The 24,180-nt window shown below is 38.5% G+C and overlaps 1 protein-coding gene across 3 annotated transcripts; it reads left to right on the top strand.

Moving 5' to 3' along the window:
- The first annotated feature begins 1,184 nt into the window (after positions 1 to 1,184).
- Positions 1,185 to 23,476, top strand: spats2 (spermatogenesis associated serine rich 2). 3 transcript variants are annotated; one of them, XM_080294289.1, is made up of 13 exons: positions 1,185 to 1,771; positions 4,158 to 4,438; positions 6,777 to 6,856; positions 8,339 to 8,447; positions 8,964 to 9,013; positions 9,309 to 9,531; positions 10,343 to 10,522; positions 10,673 to 10,808; positions 13,248 to 13,306; positions 16,201 to 16,310; positions 16,543 to 16,645; positions 18,645 to 18,793; positions 18,877 to 23,476. In XM_080294289.1, the coding sequence occupies exons 2-13, from the start codon at positions 4,414 to 4,416 to the stop codon at positions 19,135 to 19,137; spliced, it is 1,485 nt and encodes a 494-aa protein (XP_080150415.1). In that variant the 5' UTR covers positions 1,185 to 1,771; positions 4,158 to 4,413; the 3' UTR covers positions 19,138 to 23,476. The 3 variants fall into 3 exon arrangements, with proteins under 3 accessions (XP_080150415.1, XP_080150416.1, XP_080150417.1); XM_080294290.1 differs by lacking the exon at positions 1,185 to 1,771 and having other exon boundaries at positions 1,851 to 4,438; XM_080294291.1 differs by lacking the exons at positions 1,185 to 1,771; positions 4,158 to 4,438 and having other exon boundaries at positions 5,937 to 6,856.
- Positions 23,477 to 24,180: the final 704 nt, after the last annotated feature.

The following is a 24,180-nucleotide window of genomic DNA, read 5'->3' as shown; positions in this document are numbered from 1 at the left end:
ATAGTGTCATAAATAGCACTTAAATAGTGTCATAAATAGCACTTAAATAGACATGAAAAAATAAAAGTAGGGATAAGAATTAAAAGTGCTACGTAGAAAGATATGTGCATGAGCTATACATGAGATATATACATGAGAATAAGAATTAAGAGTGCTACGTAGAAAGATATATACATGAGTGCAGGTGGTGATCAGTGCCAAACATGGAATGATGCAGTGACACAGCGTAGGGTCATGTGTTAGTGGTGGGAACAGTCATATGGTTATTGTTCATGTGTCCAACAGCAGAGGGGAAGAAACTGCTGTCAATATCAATTTGATAAAAAAAAAACCTTCTCTATTTTCTCTCTATTGAACTAACAAAGATCCAGATTATACTTTCCAGTATGTACTCGTGCTGTTTTTTTGTTGCCCGATCTTGTACACTTAATCTTTTTTTAAACCAAAAGAATAACTCCTTTTGAAAAGCTGTTAAAAGATAACAGATTGATATTACATTGATAGATTATTAAACATTTGTATGGCAGAGCTGCCATAAATTAGTCAATTGTTCACTTCGTTGATTAAAAGAAAAGTAATTTGCAATAGTTCTGAGTTATTTTCATGCAAAGTATAAAAATATTCATTTTCAGCACAAATACCATTTCACTATGTATTATTCTGTAACTGTTAGAGAGCCAGACACAATTGGAATTTATTAGCTCAGGTAACAATGAATTGCTTCATCCACTGATGGAAAGGACCCTGGATGTGCCTGTAAAACTTTTAATTATTCTTCTATTTATTTTGTTTACTATTTTATTATGTTGTTTTGACATAAGCCTGGGCATCAAGTGTAATTACAATGTACTGGGGGAAATTAGTCTGAAATATTTTAAAGTTTCACTTTGAATTTTGCACTTTTTCTTAAATGCATTGTTCTTAATTATTTTGAATAATAACCAAAAAATGCATGAGTTTATTTACTAATGCAGTTCCATGCAGCTGTAAAAAGAATTGCGGTAAAAAATTAAAAAATAAATTATATATATATACTAAAACTAACCTAAAAACTAAATGTACTAGCGAAAAAGTAAACTCAATGAAACTATATATACTCATAAAATGAGTAAAGTTCAAACACAGGAAATGTGCGTTTGTTGACTCTACATGTGAGTTAACTACTAGTTAATACTTTTTTGTCTGACTGTAATATCAGGGTCTTTAGGGTCCACACGACTGCTCTGCATGTCGTGCAAGACACTCACGTTAACCTAACCCTACTAACTGCATGTATGTGGATAGGGGGGGGGGGGGAGCTAGAGTACCCGAAGAAAGCATGCAGTCTACGCAGAAAGGCGCTTGGCACATGATGGATGGTGGAACTCAGGACCTTCTTGTTGTGAGGCAACAGTGCTAACCACCTCGCTAAATATAGATAATAACTCAGCATTTTTATTTACAAAGGAAATCCTACATAAAAAAGTAAAACCAAATATTCTTGTAGAACAAAAACTAAATTTAAGAAAGCTAGTCGATCTTGCAAAAAAAAAAAAAAAAGTAAAGCGAAATAATACAAACAATCCTAACTACAGTAACTATGCTGTAGCACATTTCACATCCTGTTTGAATGTTATAAGGGGCGTTCTTTCAATCCAATCTGGCAACCCGAAGTAGTCTGGTCGAGGAAAATATTGCCCACAGCAAGACTACTTGGCATTAAAGACGGCTGGTGGTAGGAGCTGCGGACACTCGTTTCCAGAAGCTACTGTTCACTTGCTGCCGCCAACAAGTACGTATTCGTGATTTTTAGATCATATTTTTGTGCTATTAGACTGAAAAAACATGCTTTAACAGCAGCGGAGTATTTAACGCTAAAGTTAAGCAGCCGAGTGATGGCTAGACTTACAGCACAAACCCGACTAATAAAAGCCAAGCGGTCTGCTAGCTGCGCGCTAACGTTAGCCAAAGCGGCATCCAGAGGACCCTCCAGAGAGGGGTTGTTTGTCTGATGTGCTGTATTTAGCTATGCATACATTCTCCGTGTTTTTTGGAGCTAATTTAATGCGACAGAGATTTTTTTTTTTGCGGTCAGCGAGGCAGAGCCTTGCAGAGATGCTATAAACGTTAGGTAATGTTAGCACGCTAACGGTAACGTAACCTCCGGACTTCAGCCAAATACGTGCAGTGAGCTGCTCTCTGATGAAAGACTGGACCGAGACCCCCATTGTGCAAGTTGCTTTCAGTCAAGAGTTTGCAAAAATGCGTAGATATTCATTAAAAGCGAACAAATAAAACAGTGACATTACATAACAGGCTGAATTGAGCGGATCGTTCCGCTACAATAAACGCGAAGTTCGGGGTTTTTTTTGTGGCCGATCTTTGTCGTGAAGGTCCTTTCACAAAAGATTGGGATGTTTTTGGGGGTTGTGGGGAAGCCTTTCCGCTTCTGCAGCGATCCTTATTACTCAGGCTTTGAGCTGGAATATAATGCAAGATGCTAGTTAAGATGCAGCAACGGATGAGGGGGTATTTATATCTCTCTCCCTGATTAGCCAGCTACACTTAACGTCTTATAATTAAAGGAGGTAGTCTAGGTTTTCTAGTCATGCCCGACAGGTTTAATTAACTGTGAACCTAGCGATCACTGGCTTCTCTGGCAGCAATTCAACAGAGATTAAATTACAGCAAAGAAGAGAAAATAAAAAATAAAAAAACAAAACTACCTGGTGATTGGATTGTGTGTGTGTTGTTTATCAGTGCTTTTCCACTTAAATCTGCCACACACGCATGTACCTTCCTTGAAGCCCAAACTTTTTTACGTCATGAGTGCTGTGTTGGCATTTTCTTCTTAATGGCATCACTCAACAGGAGTGCACCTGGCATTCTTGAACGCTGGAGAACCATCCCTCTTGATAAACACAGTACATCTCGGTGCCTTTGCATGAGTGGCTTGTGCAGTGTCACTTGTTGATCGTGCGTGTATATGTGAGTTTGACGTCTGTAAAGGTGTGGTGGAACTGGGACTATGGCATGCCAAGTCCTAATCAAGAGGGTGTTGGCTTCTACAGCCTTTTAAGTTTCCGTTTCTGGTGAACCAGGATCAGAAAGGGAAACCTATAAGCTACAAACAGCTGGTCCATAAAACTGGATCCAGACTACTGGAGGTCTGACTGAAGCAATTTTAAGGCTAGAGTGGGCATAATTAAATAAAGTTCACATAAAGCAGCAGTGAGACGGGCAAGAGAATGTGTCTGCTATATTGATTACTAAGCATGATGACTGTAAAATTTCCAAGAGTGTAATAGGGATTTGCAGATGCTTTTTTTTCCCCACAATGAAGAAATTGCAAAATTGTACTTTCGGTAGTTTTGTCTAAATTAAGAACCCATGTCATTATACCAAAACCAAACCTTATGTAATTTCTGACATCACCGACTCTTATTCTTCCTGTTTAATTTCCAGTAAAGAAAATAAGTTGTAAAAGTGTCCAAAGGTATTTTAAAAAAGAAAAGGAGAAAAAAGTCATTTTAGACTTCAGACCCAGTGTAGCTGTCATAGAGACTGCCAGAAAACTTAGAATATTCAAAGTAGTTTTAAATCACACACACAATTTTTTTTTTTTTAAAATACACTTTCAGATATTTGCACACAGTTGTCACCAGCCCAATCAAACGCTGCACACTGCAACACCATTGCCAGCACAGCATTATCACCCACCACTCCTGTAGACAACTGAGAAAAAGGAAATACCCCTAAAAATGTGTTAATCTGAAACCCTGCTAAACTTTTCTTCCCAACTATATGCAGCTTTTCTGCCAAGGACAATATGAACTGCAGATTTTTTTTTATTTATTTATTTATTTTTCTTGAGGACTCTCCGCCAGACAGACAATTTATTGAAATCTGTTTTTCATTCATATTTCATAGCCAGAGGAAATGGATTTAGTTTGCATTCTTTTTTTTCTTTTCTTTTTTTTTCCTCAAATCATCGAAAAGGGAATGGTGGTATCTGCATTTTTACTTGGTACAGCATGACCACAGTTGGGGTTTCCTTTTTTTTTTTTTTTTAATTTATTTTTTTTTTAATGTATTTTATTATTCCTACATTTAGATACTGACACGAAACCACTTCTTTATCACTAGTTCTGAGTTGTTCTTTTTCTTTCATTCCACAGATTTAGTGAGGGTAGAGGAAAAGGGGAAAACTTAAATCTTTGACTGAATGGTGACGGTCTGGATCTGAACCTTGTTCTTCCAACCCTTCTGCCAGCTCTGAGCCTCATTGAGCTCTTCCCTACCGAAAGCAACTCCAACTGAAAGTTTTGTCACATTTGGACCTGTTAGCTCTGCATCAGCTTGAATATATTTGAAGGAGTATACACTGTAGAAAATAAACAGCAGAGATTTTCTTGGATACTTCTGTGTGACAACATGGCAAAGAAAAACAGCCAAAAAGGTAAGGGTTAAGACAAAATATGTAATGTAATTTATTGTAAAGTACTTGGAAAGTTCTTGATTTAATCACATATCTTTATAGTTTTCTTCCAAGGAACCAGACTTTGTTATTTATTTTAAAGTGGTTTTCAGGAATAGCTCTCCAGGTTTTCTGAAGGTCTTTCAAACTTTTTCTTTGGACAATGACTGCTTTTTCACCCGTTTTCAGTTAAGTCTTTCTACCTGACAATTTTCAGAGGAATGATGTGTTTGTTTTTCAAGCCACTTAACACTGTCATATGAATCAAGCATTAAAAGGTGCTTATCTGAAAGGAGGAACCAGTGTTGTGTCCACATATACCAGAAAAGGTTTGCAAAGAACCAATTTTATATTGCATCTTTAGGAACTGTTTTTTTTACTAGCAGCCTGTTGCAAAAGCACATCATTTGTTCCCATTGTTTAGTTCAGTCCTTGAAAAATGCCAAGGATAACACATTTAAGATGTTTTTTTTCACCACCGAGGTGATTTTGTGCTATTAGCTTAAACCTTGGCATATCTCAGGAGTGTTCTTCTTTTAAAAATTTTTTTTTTTTTTTGAAAATGAGGAAACTTGAGAAGCAGATGTCAAAAGAACTGGGAGGCATTAGAAAAATCTATCTACAGCAGATGAACAGTATCAACGACAGAAATGGTCTCAGTAAAAGGGTGGCTGTTAAGAAGCCATTCTTAAGGAAGGAAAATGGCAGAGAAACAGCTGATGTATAGCAAATTACACGTCTTATAGACTGATGAATTCAAATTTGAAAGTTTTGGTTCAAATAATCATCATTAGCCATCTGTAAAACACAATTGAGGTTCTGTAACGTTTTGGGGCTACATTTCAGCCAGTGGTGTTGGGGACCTTTTCAAAATTGGACTTACGAATGCAGAAAAGTACAATCAGTTTTTGAAACGTCATACGATGCCGTCTGGAAAGCATCTGATTGGTAGTAGCTTCATTCTTCAGCAACACAATGATCAAAGATGTTGTTAATGTTGTAAAAAGGATACCTGGATACAAAAACAACCCCAGACCTCAACATTATTGAAGCAGTGTGGAATCTATTTGATAGAGAATTGATCACAACATCCAGACAAGAGCTTTGTCTTTCATGAAGCCTGGAGAACTATTCCTGAAGATGACTTAAAAAAACAAAAACAAACCTTCTCTAAAAGAGTTCAGACTGTGTTACACAATAAAGGTGGTCATGCTAGTGCTGACTTTCTCTCAATACGATATAGCCTTTATACTGCATTTCCATGTACCCGTTTCAACGAATTGCTATGTCCATTTCCCTAGCAAAAGGGACACGAAGGATGGTGCAATACTTTTGCACAATACTGTATCTCTATATGGTGCACAAGAATTGAGTTACAGATGGGTCACAGCAATAAATTATTCAACAAATAAATGTATGCATGATTGTTTTCAGCTAGAATCTAATGGAGTTGTCCTGAAAGTATGTGCAGATGGCTGTACTTTTACAGCGAATTGGAGCTGTGGATATTTACAGTGACATTAACCTACTTCCATGCATGAGAAAAACAACTTTTACAAGGGCTCAGCAGTTTCCTCCCTCTTGTGTCTTTCAATGGCTAGAGATTAACTGTGGACTTCACTCTGACTCTTCGCATTCAGCTGAAGGCCTTTTGTTTATCATTTTAAAGATTAGTGTCATCTGACCTTACAGGAAGAGATCTCATTTTACCTTGACTCAGCTGCTTGTCTCAGTGAGCCAGATTTATTCTCCTCCTGCTAGAAGAAACTCTGAAGTTTTTCCTTCTTGAAAGAATGTCTTTTTGGATGCTATCATTGGTTATTAGTCATTAAAATGAGATCCGTGTTCCAGACAGTTCAGGCACAGATGTGATGAAGTCTTCTTTTTTCTTTTTTTTAAGCGCTTCCTTTGTGCTTGTATCTGAAGTAGTTGTGCTTACATGCTTAAATAACACATCGTTCCACCTCCACAGTCCTGTGAGGCTGGCATCTTCATTTTTCATATTTGTTTATTTGCATACAGGAAGCAAAATCTATTTTCTCAATTTCATATGTAAATATTTTGTTTTTTATCATGTAGATTAACATGTCACGTCACATGTCTGTTTCACAATAATAATTCTGCTACTGTAACCTGATTAGTATATTTATAAAGGTGGCCAGCAACTTTGTTTTTTTTTTTTGTTTTTGTTTTTTTCCAGGAAATCTCTAAAGATGTCTGCTGGTGGTTTTGTTTTGCAAATGATGCTCTACAGAGGTTTGCAAGTACAATTGAAGGGTTAAATGGACAATGCAGTTGAGTTTCTACTATATTTTTCCAGATACATCCGGAGTGGTGTTTGATACCCGTTCAAAAATGGTCATGTCCCAGGGTGGAACGGCTGAGAGGATGAAGGAGAAGGTAAGAAATTTACACACTCCTCAGGAGTAGTGCTGCAATTTTCTTTCTTTTTTTTTTCCTTTTTTTTTTTTTTTGGAGGCCTTAATCTGAAACATCAAATTGCAAAATATTTGTTCTTATTTGTGGATATGGCTGTAGATGGAATTAAGATTAGAATGAAATTATAGAAGAATCACAAAATACATTCAAGAGATTACACGAGGTTTTAAATTGCTGAAATTGTGTCTTTTTTTCTTTCTTCAGCAAAAATCGGCACAATAATTGAACACAGTTATGAGCTTTATATTAATTTAAAGATAATGTACACTGCATAAAAGCTCAACTGAAACAAAATGCAAATACCTGAGTAAACAGATATCTGTAGACCTGCATGTGAGTCAGTGCTATGAGCTTGACGTCACTGTCTTGCAGTAGATCAAAAATAGCATGTCAGCATTGATAAATAGAACTGATAACATTGGAGGCATGCTTTTGATGGATTGTACTATCTCAAACTAGTTCTCTATTCCCATCTCTAACCATTGGATTCTTATCTGCTGCCAAAGTTGGACGCTTCTAAAGCTTGACATTCAGTTTCATTTACTGTGAGATGTGTACAGCAGGTTCCTGGAAAGTAGCTTTTTGGCGACAGTAAACATGAGAGGGCAAATTGTCAGAGCATGATTTATGTTGAAGTAGAGCAAAAATCAGATTCACCAGCTTAACAGATATCTTATCTTGAAAAATGAGAGCTATATAGGTATGTATCACTTAATCCCATGCCAGGAAGCATCTTTAAAGCTGTTAAACTATAATTTAACAGTTCTGGGGAGTTTTATATAGGATCCCAAAAATTATTTTACATTTTTGTTAAATTAAATGGTGAAAAGCAAAAATATTTCATTAAAGTGTCCGATATATACACTCACTGGCCACTTGGTAGTCCCTACTTTAATTCTTTGTGGTATTGGTTCAGCAAGGTGCTGGAAACATTCCTTACAGGTTTTGGTCCATATCAGCATGATTGCATCAGACAGATTCTGGTGTTTGTTTAGATTTAGATCCATGATTGCGTTATGCTGACTGTGGAGGCTTTTTGAGTGCAGTGAACTAATTGTCACGTTGAAGAAACCAGTTTCAGATGATTTCAGGAACCATTCACCACACTTCTCCTAAGTCACCTTTCTTCCTCATTCTGATGCTCAGCTTAAACTTCAACAGGTTGTCTTGACCTTGTCTACATGCATCATATGCTTGTCTGATTATATAGTTGCATTAACAGTCGAATTTTCGAACCAGTCGAACAGTTGTATTGACTAAAGTTGCCATGGAGTGTCATTCTTTCACTGACCAAAATGAAAGCTTTGTATATTTCTACATTAATAGTGTATTATTAAGAGTATGCATTCATGTCCTACAGCCACTTCTTACTTAAAGTGTATTTTCAGTAAATGTTTGAGGGCCCTTATGCTTGTCAGTGCTAATGTTCACTATGCTTCACAGATCAGTGCTGTCAGGGCGGTTGTCCCCAACAAAAGCAACAATGAGATTGTGCTGGTGTTACAGCATTTTGAGAACTGCGTCGATAAGGCCGTGCAGGCTTTTTTAGAAGGTATGAGGACACCAAATCTCTGAAAGTTACTGTGATGTTGTGTGACTGGATATTTCTGTAAAAGTGAATTTGTAATTTGGTATTTAATGGAGCTTACTTCACTCACTCCACAAGTAGAGTTGTGTTTACATACACAGGTCGTGGGCATGAATTTCACTGTAATTCTGTGCCTTTAATGATTTCTTTGAACTGTCCTGTAATTACAGTGTACATGTTAACATGTACACTGAACTTTTTTTTTTTTTTTTTTGTCTTTAACCTTAAATTGTTTTCACCATCATGCCTGCCATGCTTTGCATTCTGTAGTTGCGTATCATTTGCATGCCTTTGGTTTGGCAGGTTTAATTATAGCAAAGGAGCGTTGTGTCTCTACGTCAGACTACTCTTTTGTTTCCTTAGTTAGCCGTGTCTAAACAACGCCTCGAGGCATTCATATGTTCAGATGGTATTACAAGATTTTCAATCTGCCATGTGTCAGCGTGTACCTTCGTCATCATTGTTTGGTTTACACCGCAGGCAGTGCAGCTGAGATCCTGAAGGAGTGGAATGTCACTGGAAAAAAGAAGGTGAGAACCACAAAGCCTACGTCTTAAACATCTCTTTGTTGAGTTGGCATATTTATGTCACTGTTTCTTAGTAAAAGATTTAGTTTCAAATCATTGATGACATTTTAATCTGCTCTCATTGGTTCTAAAATGCATGGATTTGTTTAGTAAATTCTTCTGCCAAAAGCTTAATTTTCATTTAAATCAAAGCTTTCTCTTTTCTGCATGCACTGAATTAGTTGATATCACTGCACTGATACTAAAAAGATGATTAAAAAAAAAAAAAGAAGGCTAACACTGATATCCTACTGTTCAGCCCAAGAAGAAAAAGAAGCCTAAACCTCAGCCAGAAGCCCCAGCAGAACCTGCTCCACCTGAGGCCACATCGCCCGAAGAGGGCAAGGACGAGCTGAATGGCTTTCATGCCAACGGCTCAGTAATGGACGGAGAGTCTCTTGATTCGCTGAGTGAACACTTGGACTCTGCCTCCCTGGATGCAGCCGAGCTGGACTCTGAACCTGCTACATCCGAAACCACCGGTAAATGCAACTGTTCGGCTAAAATGTGATGGATGGATAGAGTAATTTATGGCCATGCAAATTGCTGCTCTTACAACCTGAACCTTATTTGACCCTTTAAAGTAAATCTGTTCCTGGACAAATATTTTTGTTATATGACTTAACTGCAGGAAGGTTACCTTAAGTGAGCCAAGGACACAGTGTGAAAGTCTCATTAGATTTTTATCAATGAAACTTAGATTAGAGCAGAGCCTGTTGCTACATGCTGGTAAAGAGTTATTTATTACTTAACTTGAAGAAATTAATTTGGTGTTATCTATTCAAAATCAAAGTTCAGTGGGGAAGTGTGTACTTGTAATCTTAGTGGTTTAAAAATGTCCTCCTGAAATGTGTGACTAGGCAGTTTTTTTTGTGGGGGGAGTTAACTTTTAAAGTGAACCACATGGTCTGCTGACTTAGCCTGAGTGGGCAACTTGCTATTTTATTTTATTTATGATTTAGCCACAAGCTCTTCAGGCCCATTTGACTGTTTCCGTGTGCTGGTCGTTGGTACAAATGCAAATAAATCTTAAAGAGAGAATTCTTAATCAAATTATATCCAGAGGTCTTTCAGTGTGCTTTGGTGAATGCCATCCCTCATTTCCCTTCATAAGAGTTGCATGCAACCAAAGCATGCTCAAATGCTGTCAGAAACCAGTGCAGCAAGTGCTACAAGCGTACTACAAATAGAAAATACCAAGAACCTTGTCCCTAATAGATTCTGCTTCTTCACATGAGGGTAGTTTTATAATTATTTACTTTGTGTCCTGACAAGTACTTTGTTTTCTCACAGGTGCAGAAGCAGAAAGTCAAGGTAGTGCTCCAAGTCCCACCTCTCAGCCAGGAGGAAGAAATCACCAGGCTCCCAGAGGCAATAAGTCACGACAAAGGCCAAACTCAAATTCACATCATCCCCCTGCCTCATTAGCATCTAACACAGATGAGCAAGGATCATCAGGAGTAAAGAAGATGGGTTAGACATGGCTCTTATTTCCAGAAGCCCATTTTATTCTATCCATATTGTTTCTTTGTGCCTCACAACCAAGGGCAAAGGTAACATGAAAACAAATGTGTCATAGCCCCAAAACTCTTGCTTAACTTTTCCTTATTCTCTCCTTCTCAGCTTCCAACATTGATCGCTCTGTGAAGGACCTGCAGAGATGTACTGCATCACTGACTCGCTACAGGATGGTGGTCAAGGAGGAGATGGACTCCTCAGTAAAGAGGATGAAGCAGACATTTGCTGAACTACAGAGCTGGTATGGGAATTCATTTTAAATCTGCCTGTTGTCATACAGTTGATGTTGAAGTAAAATTGTTTTTTCATTTAACAATCAAAAAGTATATTGATATTATATTGACAATATTCTGTGCTGTTAATAGTATATTTATAAACACTACTTCCAAATAACATAAAATCATAAAGCTAGTCTGCAGGTCTCTACAGATGTCTCAGGTAGTTTGATCTAAAATTAATGTCTGAAGTTGTAAAAACACTGCTTTTAATTTTGTGTGAACTTCTTTAAACTTTGTCTTGCTAAACAGGACCCACAGTGGGGTTTTTTGTTGGGTTTTTTTTTTTTAAAGTAAGTGAGTAGAAACAAATCAGGAAATAATTGTCACTCCTGTGACAGTGTCAACAAGCCTCTATATTCGTAAGACAACCCTGAAATAATTTAGAATCTTTGAGTCTAAATAGACCGTGACGAGAGATGCATTAAGAAGAAAATTGTTTCAGAAAAGCAAAGAAGAATGTAAAAATAGATCTTTGTTCCAATTTGATTTCTCAGATTTGTGTTGCATGTTCACTAAAGCAGTTCAGACATTATTGCATTTTTATAGGTGCTGCTCAGTTACCTTTGTCCTTCTTGGTGGTGCAACTTTGCATAATAGTAAAAGAGGTCCATGTGTTGAACCTTGGATTGCTTTCATAGAGCCTCTGGTGTGTGCAGAAAAAAAGACTGATTTAGAACACTTTATTAAAGATAATAACAAACTAAATATTTTACATATTATTTCATTGTAGTAATTTGTCTTTAATCCCTGGATTTACACTTGCAGTTGAATTTTTTTTTTTTTTTCACATTAGGCATACAGTTCATGTTAACTGGATTTACAAACCAGTTTAATTGTCCAGTTTTAGTGGTTTGTCTACTTTAGGGTGTTCTTTAAATGGCTTACAAACTTCATAGGTACTGCTGGTCTGAGCAAGAAGAAAAATCCATGCCCGTTAAGCCCCTAATAATTCATCTGGATAAGATTACTGTCGTGATCATTCTCATGAGACTTTAGTAAATGCTGAAGTAGCTGGCAGTAGATTATGAGCTCACTAATAACTAATTGGTTGAAGATTATCTGGGTTTAGTCCAAGCTGGCAATTACAGAGTATCGTCTACAAAACCTCAGGTTATTAGGTCTAACTCGGCAAAGCAAAAAGATTAACTGAAACATTTGCACGTTGATAAAGTGTATTCCTTATAAATTCTCATAGAGCGCAGCCATTGTTCATCTTTCAAAAGCTGAAACCTGATGCTGTGGTTGACTGTGAGGATATCCATTCAGCTCCACTCTTGGCTCCAGACCACTGCTGCCACTGACTTATAAAACTTTTAACAGTTATTCACTTTAACAAAGATAAAAGACAGATCGGTTTGTTATTGTTCAACACCTACAACTCTTAAGAGGCTCTTACTTCAATTCCGTGCCTAAGACTTCCACTTCTGTGAAACACTCATGAAAAAATTTTTTGTTTTATTGTCAGTAAACTAGAAGATTGTATTGAGGCAGCCGGTACAAAAGCAGGTAGTTGGTTATTGTCGAAAATGGATGATAAGCACCGCTGTGTCGTATTTCAGCTTTTTAGAAAGAAAAGCTACATTGTGGCTTTCTTTTATTTGTAATCTGTGAACAACCATCAGCTGAGAAACAAAACTGAAGCGGTATAATTAGATTTACAAGTGTGGACAAGAATTTTAATTTCCATATTTGCTTTGTGCGTTTTATTATGAGTAATGATGATACCATCTATCATCATTACTCAGACACTCAAAGTTTGCCATGGGTGTAGTCTAATTCTCGTTAGTATCTCACAGCAACCTTTGAGGCATACAAGATGGCCATCTACGTAACGGCTGACTCTGTAATGCTACAGAGAATGGAGCGAGATGTCCTGAGTGTAAAGCTCAAACTCCAGTAAATGTGTTATCCCATCAAGACTGAAGCGTTTATGCCAGCAGTTGTGTTCTCAGGTTCGGGTTATTTGTTGTCTAGCAAGATTACTCAGTCATGAACAGATTTACATGGATATTTTCTCAGAGGTGGAGCTTTGTCCAGTTTAGAAGTAATCAACTTTTGGAGTCTGGACCCAGGAATTTTGGAAACTATTCTTCACCATGAGAGGAGTCAAAATTGTGCATTTCCTTTGGTGTCTCTATAAATGTATGCTGAATTAAAGTGATAAAAATAATCATTATTGATGTTCTTAAAATATTAAACTAATCAATATTCCAATATCCTTCTGGCTTAATTTGTGCATGGTGTGGAGGAATTTTCAGCCTTGGCAGAAGTCTGCTGTCCCCAGTGGTCTTATTGTTTAACCATATTGGTATTTTGCTGCAATATTAGTGCAAAGTCGGCATGCACAATCTTGTTTTAGAGAAGATTCTAGAAAGTTTACCCTCTTTTCTTTATTTTTCTAGTTTAATGGACAGAGAGGTGACTCTGCTGGCAGAAATGGACAAAGTGAAAGCTGATGCCAGTAAGTATTGTATTTTCCAGTATGCTTGTCACATACCACCCTGCAGCTGCTTGTGTTCTTCTCATGATATGATCACCTGACTCAAAGGCCCCAAGACTCTGACCTAAATCACTTCTGGAGGTTGTAAAAGAAATCTTATGGAACAGCAAGTCCCAGTTTCTTCTAAACTGCAGTGTTGCCTTAAGGTCCTGATACACCTAGAGCGTGCGTACGTGCGTGCGTGTGTACGTACAATGTAGGCCTCATATTTGTACAACTAGGCCATTCTCTCTTATTCTGTCCTCTCAGTGTAGAGTGTTGTGTGTTCCAGGCCTGGAAAAAGTGAATAGTGTCAGGTGTCAAGGGAGACTCAATGCTGTCTTTGTGCAAGGCGTGTGGTGAATTGAGAGAAAAGCAAAGAAACTCTAGTCCTCATCCGATGTTACAAAAGCCAGGTTTTCTCAAAAGTTACTTTACTCTAAGAATCTCTTCCTTCAGGAGAAAGTGATACAACTGATAATATATATGTATATTTATTTTAGATTATATGTTTCAAATAGAGAAAAAAATAAGTATTTGTTAAACCTCTTTCCTGGCTGTGGGACTGTATCAGTAGTGCTAAGGACCAGTGGGTACTTCAGATGTCCTCTTTAAGATTAGTCTGAGTGGGACATGTCATGTGCTTGTCGAAAACACAGGTGTATGATTGTTGCTTTTACAGCCGTGATTGGACACTAAGGAAGGAGAGGAAAAGACTTGTATCAATTGACTAAGTAGCGAGAGCAAGCTAGAAAGGATTGGGAAAGGTTAAAGTGATTAAGGATAGAGATTGAAATGTGCTAACAAGTGAGCAGACTATGTTGAGAAGATGGAAGGACTTTGAAGACCTTCTGAATGAAGAAAATGACAGAGGAGGCTGGATGGAGGAAAGTTGGGTAAGGGAGTTCAGATGAGAATGAAGTGAGGACAGCCAAGAAGATGATGATGAGTGGAAAGAAAGCTGGATCAGGCGATATACCTGTGGAGGCATGGAGATATTTAGGAGAAAGGGGCTATGGAGTTAGTAGATGATGATGATGATGATGATGATATTAGTAGTAGTAGTATTAAGTAGGTTAACAGAATCTTGGAGAGTGAGAGCATGCCTGAGGAATGGAACTGTACTGGTACTGATTTTCAAGAACAAGGGTGATGTGCAGAACAGTAATAACTACAGAGGGATAAAACTGGTGAGCCATACCACAGAGATGTGGGAAGGAATTTTTGAAGCTAGATTAAGTAGGCTAGTGACAATTAACAAGGAGCAGTATGGCTTCATCCTGAGAAAGGCCAGTGCAGATGCAATGTTTGCACTGTCTTTTTGGATCTAAAGAAAGCTGGTGAGGTGGAGGTGGAAGAGAGCCTGGAGAGGTGTGGGTATGTGTTTTCAGCCTATGCTTTGGAGAAAAGAGAAATGAAAGTTATTAGATGTAGTTAAGATACAATGAGCAGAGGTGGACAAGTTTAAGTACCTGTACTAGTCATTCAAAGCAATGAACAGGGTGGACTGGATGGAGTAGGTGGAGAAGAATGTCAGAGGTGATTTGTGACAGAAGTATAGCAGAAAGTGAAGGAGAATGTTAACAAGATGGTAGTGAACACCTGCTGATAGCACTAACCAGTGGCAGCGTGTAAGATTTTCACTGATGGTGACCACCAGGTTGGGCAGATTGAGCAGTTTAGAGAGAAAATTAGAAAAGCAAGGCTAAGATAGTTTAAGCATGTTCAGAGGAGGGATAATAGATATATTGGGGGGGAAAGGATGTTCAATATGGAGCTGCCAAACAATAGAAAAAGAGACTGTACTGAGAAATTTTGTGTTTGGTGAAGATATGAAGAGATGACATGTCTTCAGAGGTATGTTATTTTTCTCACAGAAGAGAATGCTGGGGGTGGGATGTGCGCAGATGGTCCGTTGTGGTGACCGATAAAGGGAACAGTTGATCAAATAAGAAGCTGTATTAGTGCAGAAGCTCAGAGATTTAGACCAGCGTTTATGTAGAGTGAGTGGAGATGTGAGTGGTGACGCCTATTGTTAAAGACAGTATTGCAGGTGAATACTGCCATACCTCAGCACCAGTATGAATGGAGTCAGGGTTGTGGTGAGGTCACAGTTGGCAGCCATCATAATGGGCCCTCAACTGAAATCTTTGTCATTTTCTTTGAACTGGGGACCAATTGCATATTTCTGCAGGGCGACCCATTATTCTAGTTTGAGCTTCATATTTTGTTCTTTGATTCTAGTAGAGCAGCTTTGGATGAGTCATTGTTCATTATCATCCCTTTTGTCTTATACTGGGCCCTGGTGCTGTCTCTCAGGTTATCATTACCTGAAACAACCTGTTTTAGTTCCCATCCCTTCCTCTTTAAGATGCTGTTCTTTTGATTGGCTGCATTTCACAAACTGACGGAGTGATGAGTATTTAGATGAAACTGAAAGATTACGAGACCTCTTTATTTTAAACTTAAGCAAAAGAAGAGGGTCGATTTTGAATGTATTTTTACTTTTTGAAGAAAGGAAATTCTGTCTTGTCTTTGCTTCCTAACACACAGGACAGTTTGTCTTTAAGAGAAGGCACAGTTTTTAAAGTAGTGGGTGGCCTCAGACTTATTTTGTCTGCCAAATTTCCAAATTGGCTGCTGGACGTGTCTCACAGTGAGCGCTAATGCAGCCAACTTTGGACTGACTAACTGAAATGTTCCTCCTAATTTAAAGTTTAGAGTTTAACAGCTCAGAATCACTTTAGGTGCAGCTCTGTTTTTAAACTTTTGCTTAAATGTGTGGAAGACATAATACAGGCAGACATTTGACTGCATAATAAAAACCCTCCTTAAATTCTTTCACATCTGTTCATATTTTTGCTGCTACGTTTCAGTGATGATCTTGGACGCCCGGCAGAAGAGAGCCGAGGAGCTCCGGCGGCTGACAGATAAGTCGGCATCCATGTCAGAGGAGCAGCTGACTGAACTGCGTGCAGACATCAAGGTACCTGCACAGCACAGCTGCTCCACTTTGATGCTGTCTTTCAGCATCAAAGTGGTGTTTTATTTCATAACCTACTGAATGGGAAATTGGTGTTTATTTTTAATTAATCTACAACTCAAGGCAGATTCTCCTACTTATGCTTACAAAAGTAGAGATGAAAACAACAAATTTTGAGACACAACGTGGGTGGGTTTTTTCCCTGACTTTTATTTATTTATGTTTTTATTTGCAGCACTTTGTGAGCGAGCGTAAATACGATGAGGACCTTGGAAAAGCTCTAAGATTTACATTTGATCTTGAACCGCTGAAGACGAGCATTGCAGGGTTTGGATCAGGTACAGTATCAAAGTCATCTCATTTATTTCTCTTACTGACCTGTGTTCAGCTATGCCTCACGCTCGACTGGGACACACCTTTCCTTAAATCACAAAATACAAGACCAGCAGGCTAGAAATGACTAAAGCAGTAATTATTATGATATAGCAAGCATGCAGTACTGAATGAGCAGAGCGCTATTTTTATGGTTGGACACTATAGTGGAGCAATAAGGAAGCTTTGATAATATTGTTAGCAGCTCTGTTTATTAATTAACCTCTGAAGAGGAGGATGTCAAGTTGGCTGTTATGAGGGAGAAAGAGGTTTGTTCGTGTTCTTTTTTTCTTTCTTGGTCTCTGCATACTCGGACCGGTCTGCAGAAGCTGCTGTCCCATCATGTCAGACATTTGGTTTATTTGTATTTTGACCGTGACTGTGCTAATCAGAGCACTCTTTAAGCAGTCTTATCTGACTCTAAAATCTTAACCCAAAAATTGTGATTTCATGCTATTTAAGGTTCTGAGAATGCCTCTAATGTAGATCTGTCTAAAACAAGTTTTTAACACTTTATTTTATGCAATTAGCACACTTTTTTTCTGCTTGGTGAGAAAGGTTGCTTGGTTTACCATTTTTGACCATAGCCTATATTTAACAGAGGGACGTAGACACCATGACTTCACGTACAGGTTTTGGATTTCACCTTTTGAAGACTCAACTTGGTGTTTTTGCTACTGCCGTGTTTTGTGCTGTCAGAATTTGCCATATTTAGACCACTGGTACAGTGTTAAGTTGTCACCTTAGAGCCCAGTCACACAGGCCTGTGCAAGACCAGATGGTGACCACCTGACAACCTCTGGTAACTAGGAAACGTATTGCCTAACTTGCTGGCAAGTGGTTGCTGTTGGTGGGTGAAATTAGTCAGAAAGAGGTGCTGCACTGAAACCACCTCGTGACCACTTTGGTTGCTAGCAGTTTGTTGCAGTTTCACTGTGCAAATTGCAGTTTTTTGTAATTTGTATAACGTCTGTAAAATGCTCTACAACTACTCACCAAGTGGTAGTGAAACTTTAAGAAGTGCAACAGCTGAATGTTCTCCCCAGAGAAAAGCAAAGGTTTCTCCTTATGAAACATCTAGTTTGGAGATAAGGCAAAACTTTTACTTTGAAGGTGAATGCTGCTGTTTCTTTAATCACATTGCACTTTTTCCAAGTTTTACTACAGCTCAGTGAAAAGTTTACAGCGTTTGCAGACAAGCTGGAAATCCATCATGGCAATCTACTAGCAACCGAAATCATAGTAACCAGATTTCTGGTGAAGCCTCCTCTTTGCAACTGTTTTCACCAATTGGTAACCACTCTCTAATTTGTTAAGAATGCACTTTTCTTTCCCTAGTAAGCAGTGGTCACTTGGGGTCACTGACCATTCATGCCTCTGTGACTGATGACTAAGGCTTGTAAAAGCTTTGTTAACAAGTTGTATTCATAAACTGTACAAGTGCAATGCACTGGGACAGATCATTCATGATGTTCGATGTTCATTAGTGTTACAGAAATATAAATACTAGAATTTCACTCACCAAAATTAAGGCATAAACTTGTGGGAGGGTTTTTTTTTTGTTTTTTTTTTTAAAAACCTCACAGCAAGCCATGTTAATAATTAGATAAGGCATTAAAGTACTCCAAAAAACAAACACAGTGGAGTGGTCCAGTTCAGTGACTGTCACTGGCATAGGTGAGGCCTATTAGCTGCAATTTCCTGTTTTAAGACACACCTGTAAATGTAAGTCTCAACAGTTAGAAAAAAATGAGTCACTTTAAATATCTTTTCAAAAGGAAAACTATTAATAGATCCCAAATAGTTTCTATAACAGGGTGTAAATGCGTTTTTTGATGCTGCCATTGACTTAGTTTTAAGTAACCATTAGAGGAAATGTAGATTTTGGCACTTCTGCATTTGCTTCATCTTTGAGCCCCAGAGGTTTCCGCTGAGTGTTGACTCACTATGTCGATTTTCTCACAGTTTACCACCCACGTACAGGCTACTCAAACCGATCCCGCTGTAGCTCCACATCATCTTCTGTCGCCAGCCCCACCCTGCCGGAGACGCCTGCTCCTACCCAGATCCAGAGCAACCACCCAAGTGAAACCCGTCCTCCACCAGCCAAACAGGTCAGCTGGAAAGCTGTAGTTTGTCAGACATTAGACCAAATGCTGGTTTACTTCACTGACAAACTTTAAACTCTCCCCCTCAGATTTTCCAAGGAAACAGGCGTACCTTCCACGGACAAGGTTATCACACAGGTGGTCAGCGGTATAACGGTGGTTCCTACAATGACAGGAACGCTGGTCGTGCAAACCACCGCCATCAGAATGATGGTGCCTCCTCTGGGCCTACATCACAGCACTCTAACAACTCAAGAGGTCCCTCGCATTCCTCCACATCCTCTCACAACCAAGACCGACCCTCTCACAATGGGCTTCCCCAAAGGGTTCCACGAACACATGGTCCTTGACATTAAAAAAAAACAAAAAATCACAAGCTCAATCAAACCCATCAACTAACCCTTGAACTCCTCCTTCTCTCCACATACCCTTCCCCAACCCTTCACCTCCTCCCCACCTACTAACTCCTTTTAATGAAGAATAGAATACAAGTTTACATATTTCTGTCAGTTGAGCTGTAGTGCCGCCTCGCCACATCAATCAATTCATCCTTCAAACTTGAAAAGCGCTCACTGTTCTATAATCGCTCTTCCTCTTTCTTTTCTCGCTCCTGATGACGGTTAACAGTTTCTATCTTTAGGCCCCTTTTGAGAGATCTTACTGTCATGCTATTGTCAGTCTCTGATATTAGTTTTAGCAGTTAAAGCAGACTGCCAGAGACTGACATGATTACCTGCAACAATTTGTGCACTATTGAAGTTGAACTCTTAGTACTTTTTCTATTTTTACTGTGGCTTTGTCAGCTCTCTGATTCGAACCTCAGATCTTATTATTCTGCTTGTCTCCCAGAACCATTTCAATGCCTTCACCACGGAAAGCGTTGTGAAAGTGTAAAAGCAGTTCTAGCATTAGCTGGGACTTCTGAAGAGTAGACATGCAATCAACACTACAAACTGTCATTAATCATTGCAAGGTAAAGAAAAAAGAGACATATCAAACTGTAATCCAGAGCTTTTTGTACGGCTGCTACAAACCGTAGGGAACTTGTTAACGCTAGGACTTGGCTGTATTGAGAGTAACACTGTGGACACAGATGGTTACCCTTTTGAAAGGAGTAGTTTAACATTTGTCAGTGCGCTTTCCCTCACTCTTTGCTCTGAGTTGCATAAGTAGATTAACACACGTGTACACTAAATATGAATCTGGCAGCTGATTAGATTAGCTTGGTGTGAAGGCTGCAGAAGGAGAGTAACTGCGTTGGCTGTCTTAATGTGGCAAACTGCACCTCTAAATTCACTAATTCACACAATCTTTTCTGGGGTTTTGCACAAAACTGGGATTTTTCTGGGGGGTTAAGTTTGAGGCTAGCTGTTACTCACTTCTGGCTTTAATGCTGAACTGATTGGCTGCTGCTTGTAGTTCCTTATTTAATGTAAGCACAAGTGTGTTATCTACCTCCTCATCTGACTGCATGGAGGTGATAAGTGCCTATCCCAGTGTCAAATGTCAAACTACTCCTTTTTAATATTGCCTAAGGCAGTGATGTATCGCCCTCCCACTGGCCGCCGGAGTTATCATGTGTGCTGTTTTTTGTTTTTTCTTAGCTAGCTGTCCATTGTTTTATAACAAAGAGGGCTCATTACCTTTTGTAGAATAATGTTAAATATGTAAAAACTCTCAACAAAGGAAAAGTCCTTTGTGGTGCACATGCTTTTTCATAGTTCTGAACATTTATTCACAGGCCGTTTGTTCTTTGTGTTTTTCTTGTTATATGCACACGAATGGCATATTAATGTCGTGCTTGCCTTTAGTCACAGACTTCACATTTGCCTTTCTAGAAACATGGATGTCTGCATCATGATGGCTTTGTAAACAGACGGTACTCATAGAGCAGATATGTGATTTATGAATATGTGCAAAAACAAAGTGTAGGATCTATTCTTCCCCTTCTCCTGCCTGACTGATATAGATATCAGCCATTCACTGATTTATGGATATTGGCATGTATGCTGTGTGATACAGAAACTCTTTTCTTTTTTTTTTTTTTTTTAAAACAACATAATGCAGAAAAAAGATGCTTGGGGTACTAGAATTAAAAGTTTGTCCAGCAGTGTGACTCCATTGTTTACAAAACTCTCAGCAGTGCCTGCTGCACCACTGAGAAGATGGAGGTGTGGAGTCGAGAAGTGTCTCCACATTAAGTTACGACCTAGTTTGTGAAATACATTACTGGAAACTTAATAATGACCCCTGTATTTTCAATTTCAGTAGATCCCATATTTTGTGTGTGTGTGTGTGGGGGGGGGGATGTATTGGCTGATATGTCGATATCTAGCGTCAGTTGGCTCTTCTTTTTATGTCCACTCTGTGCATCTATGGAAGTAAAATTGAGTAAACTGATGAATGCATTAGAGGGTTGTATTGATTTCTTAGATCTTTTTTTTTTTTTTCCCTGCCAAGTAGCTGCTGCTGTTGGGGCTCAATCTCATCGTAGTGTCCAGTTTGTGAACAAAAGGCTGGCGAGTACCTCGTCGCTCATCCTTCGACACTACCCGTTTCGAAGTCGTTCTCTCACAGTGGGCTCTTAGTTTGGGACATGGACCCCCTGGTGATTCCTCCTCTTATAATCCTGTAGTTAATGTACATATGAAAGGCTGTAGTGGAAAATCGGTTGTTACATTATTGCTGCATCTTCTTCATAACATATTGTCTTCCTTTGAGCAGATTTTTTTTTTTTTTTTAAAGGGGGGTTTTTGGTTCTTAAAAGAGTTTCTGGGCATATGGAGCTTTTTTTTTCCTGCCCCATTGAGATTAACACTCTTTACGTAGTTAAATTAGTGAGTATTTGTGTAGAAAAGAATGCAAACTGGTTTCTGAACTTTGGTAAATGTTTTCTAGCTTGTCTTGAAAGGATGATTTAGCGTTATGGGAAATGAGCTTTTAGCAGTAAGACAAAACTATCTGGAACAATGAGTTAGCTTGGTCTGGCATCAAGCCAGGAATTGGGTAGATTCCTTTCACATTAAACGGGCCCAGATTGTGGGTTTTTTTGTTGTTGTTTTGTTTTCCCTCCTAACATTTTTTTTCTTTTAAGACAGCTGCTTCAGAAAGAGAAAAAACTAGCAGTTTTTGCTTTTCATGCCAGGTGCTTCTTTTTTTCTTTTTTTTTACTTTTATTACAGCATTAAGGTTGCTTCTGTGTCTTTTCAATGATATTTCCATTCTTGCTCCTTGGGACCACTGGGTGGAAAAATAAACAACCACTGCAACTGTGGCCCTGTGCAGCAGCAGTAGTTGCAATGAGTGTTTCCAGTTTTCTGGTCTCAGGAGGGCAGTAATGAACCACCCGTCTGTTTAAAAGCAGCTCTCAGGTGTTGTGGTTTGTTTTTGGGGTTTTTTTTGTGTTTTTTTTTCTTTTGTTGTGGTTTGGGTTTTATTGTTTTGGGGGGGGGGGGGGTTGTTTTATTTTTACTTGTATCCATCCTAGACTACAGTAAAAAACTTTTCATTTCCAATGTAACTAAATTGTCTGCTAAGCACCTCAATAACAGAAGTCACAGCTGCATAGAGCTGCAATAACAGAGTCACTGGATGCATCTGTCACACTGCTTGTGAGCTATCCTATTGCAGCTGTGTAAAGTAACAAACTAGAATCGTTAAATGCAGTAAAGTTATGAATCTAAAGTTATTGTTTTTTACAAATGTTGTAAATCTTTAATTCGGGAACAAATTCACCCCTTTTGAATATGGTTCTCTGGCACGCAGCCTGACCCTGCAAAATAGTCACATGTAAATTTAAAAAAAAAAAATCTTCAAAACATTTAATGTGATTTATGGGCGTCGGATGTGCTGATTAGGTGCATTGTGTTACAGCTGGATAAAGCCAGACTGGCCTATGCTAAGCAAAGCTAACCCTGTTCAGATAGGCAATTGCTCTTCTCATCCAAACTTGCTGGACACTCCATAAGACGGCGAGCGCATTTCCCAAAATGTTTCCTTTTAAGTGCATGCACAGCTGGTAGGGGGGTTATATCATCACAAAGATCTGTATAGACTGAAGTTGTACCAAAATCTGAGCCAGCTCATCATCGACGGGCTGCGGTATGAAGTGATTTAAAGCTGCAGGACAAATGCTAAACAATTCATTAATTATCTCATCTGCAAAGTTGTCTGCCTTCCTTCAACCACCCTTTGTTTTACATTCCTAACTGTAGGGATATTAAGTTATCGCCAAAGAAACTATCGTCCTGTGCAACTTTTCTGCCTGTTTTTTTTTCCTTCTTTTCCTCTGCCTGTAAAGAATTCCCACTGGGATAAATCAAACAATTCACATTCTTTTTTTTTTTTCAATCCTTTATTTGTTTCCTTACTGTATATACATATATGTAGGTATATAATTTGTGCTCACATAGGGCATTTTGTATGTGATATTCATATTAGGCCTAATGGAGGTTAAAACATAAAGTTCATTAATTTCTTCCAGTAAACCCTTTGTCCATCTTCTCAAAAACCTTTCTGAGACAACTGTAAACTCAAGTGCCTTTTTCTCTTTTCCCACTGATTTATCAAAGTCCCCTCCACCAGAGTATGGACCAAAGACATCAACCGTCCCCAACTACCCAGCCCTCTTTCTCCCTCTCTCACTGAATGGCACACTTTCCATTTACTACAAATAAACAGTTTGCAATACTGAGTGTGTATGCTTTGTTTTGTTTTTTTGTTTTTGTTTTTTAATTTATAGAGTTGCATTATAGAGTTTTCCATTACTCTGTCTAACCAGACCAGGACCTTGTGGCTTAGATTTCATGACTTCATAAGAAAAAGAAAAAACCATACCCAAGGATATCATGGTGTACATCTAACACCCTTCACATGCTACAAGCTGTTAATCCCTTAAATATGTACCATTAAATCTACAAGAGTGACAAAAGTTGAAGAATAATGTTCCCTACTCCTTTGTTGGTAAATATGGACAGAACGGATGGCAAACAGATAAATGACATCTCCATGCAGTACCAGAAACATCAGGTAGAGGGAACCGTTACATTCAGAATAAATAGACATGATTTGGGAAGGTTTGAGAGTCATTGTGTGATAACTGAGAGCCGTGAACTGAGTATCCTGAGCTGATATCTGAAGGGCACTTATGCCGAATTAGTGAGAGGGTAACTTAAAGAGAGAGTTTTAAAAAGCTGCACGTCTTCTGGCTTCCTTCAATGTTATTCACTTTCTCCTCTTGCCTTAGCAGTGCAGGTTTTTCTCCTTCAATTTCATCAACACTTTTTCTGCAGTAAAGGTATTTCCTTATCTACAAAAATTGGGGTTAAAGGTATGAAGATTGTGTTGCGAGACCACATGGCTGGTTCCAAATTATTCAGATTTCCTGTGTGATA

This window comes from Astatotilapia calliptera, chromosome 20 (genome assembly GCF_964374335.1).
Source record: "Astatotilapia calliptera chromosome 20, fAstCal68.1, whole genome shotgun sequence".
Lineage (NCBI taxonomy): Eukaryota > Metazoa > Chordata > Actinopteri > Cichliformes > Cichlidae > Astatotilapia > Astatotilapia calliptera.
The sequence above is the reverse complement of the archived record's forward strand: the minus strand, read 5'-3'. Positions and strand labels throughout refer to the sequence as shown.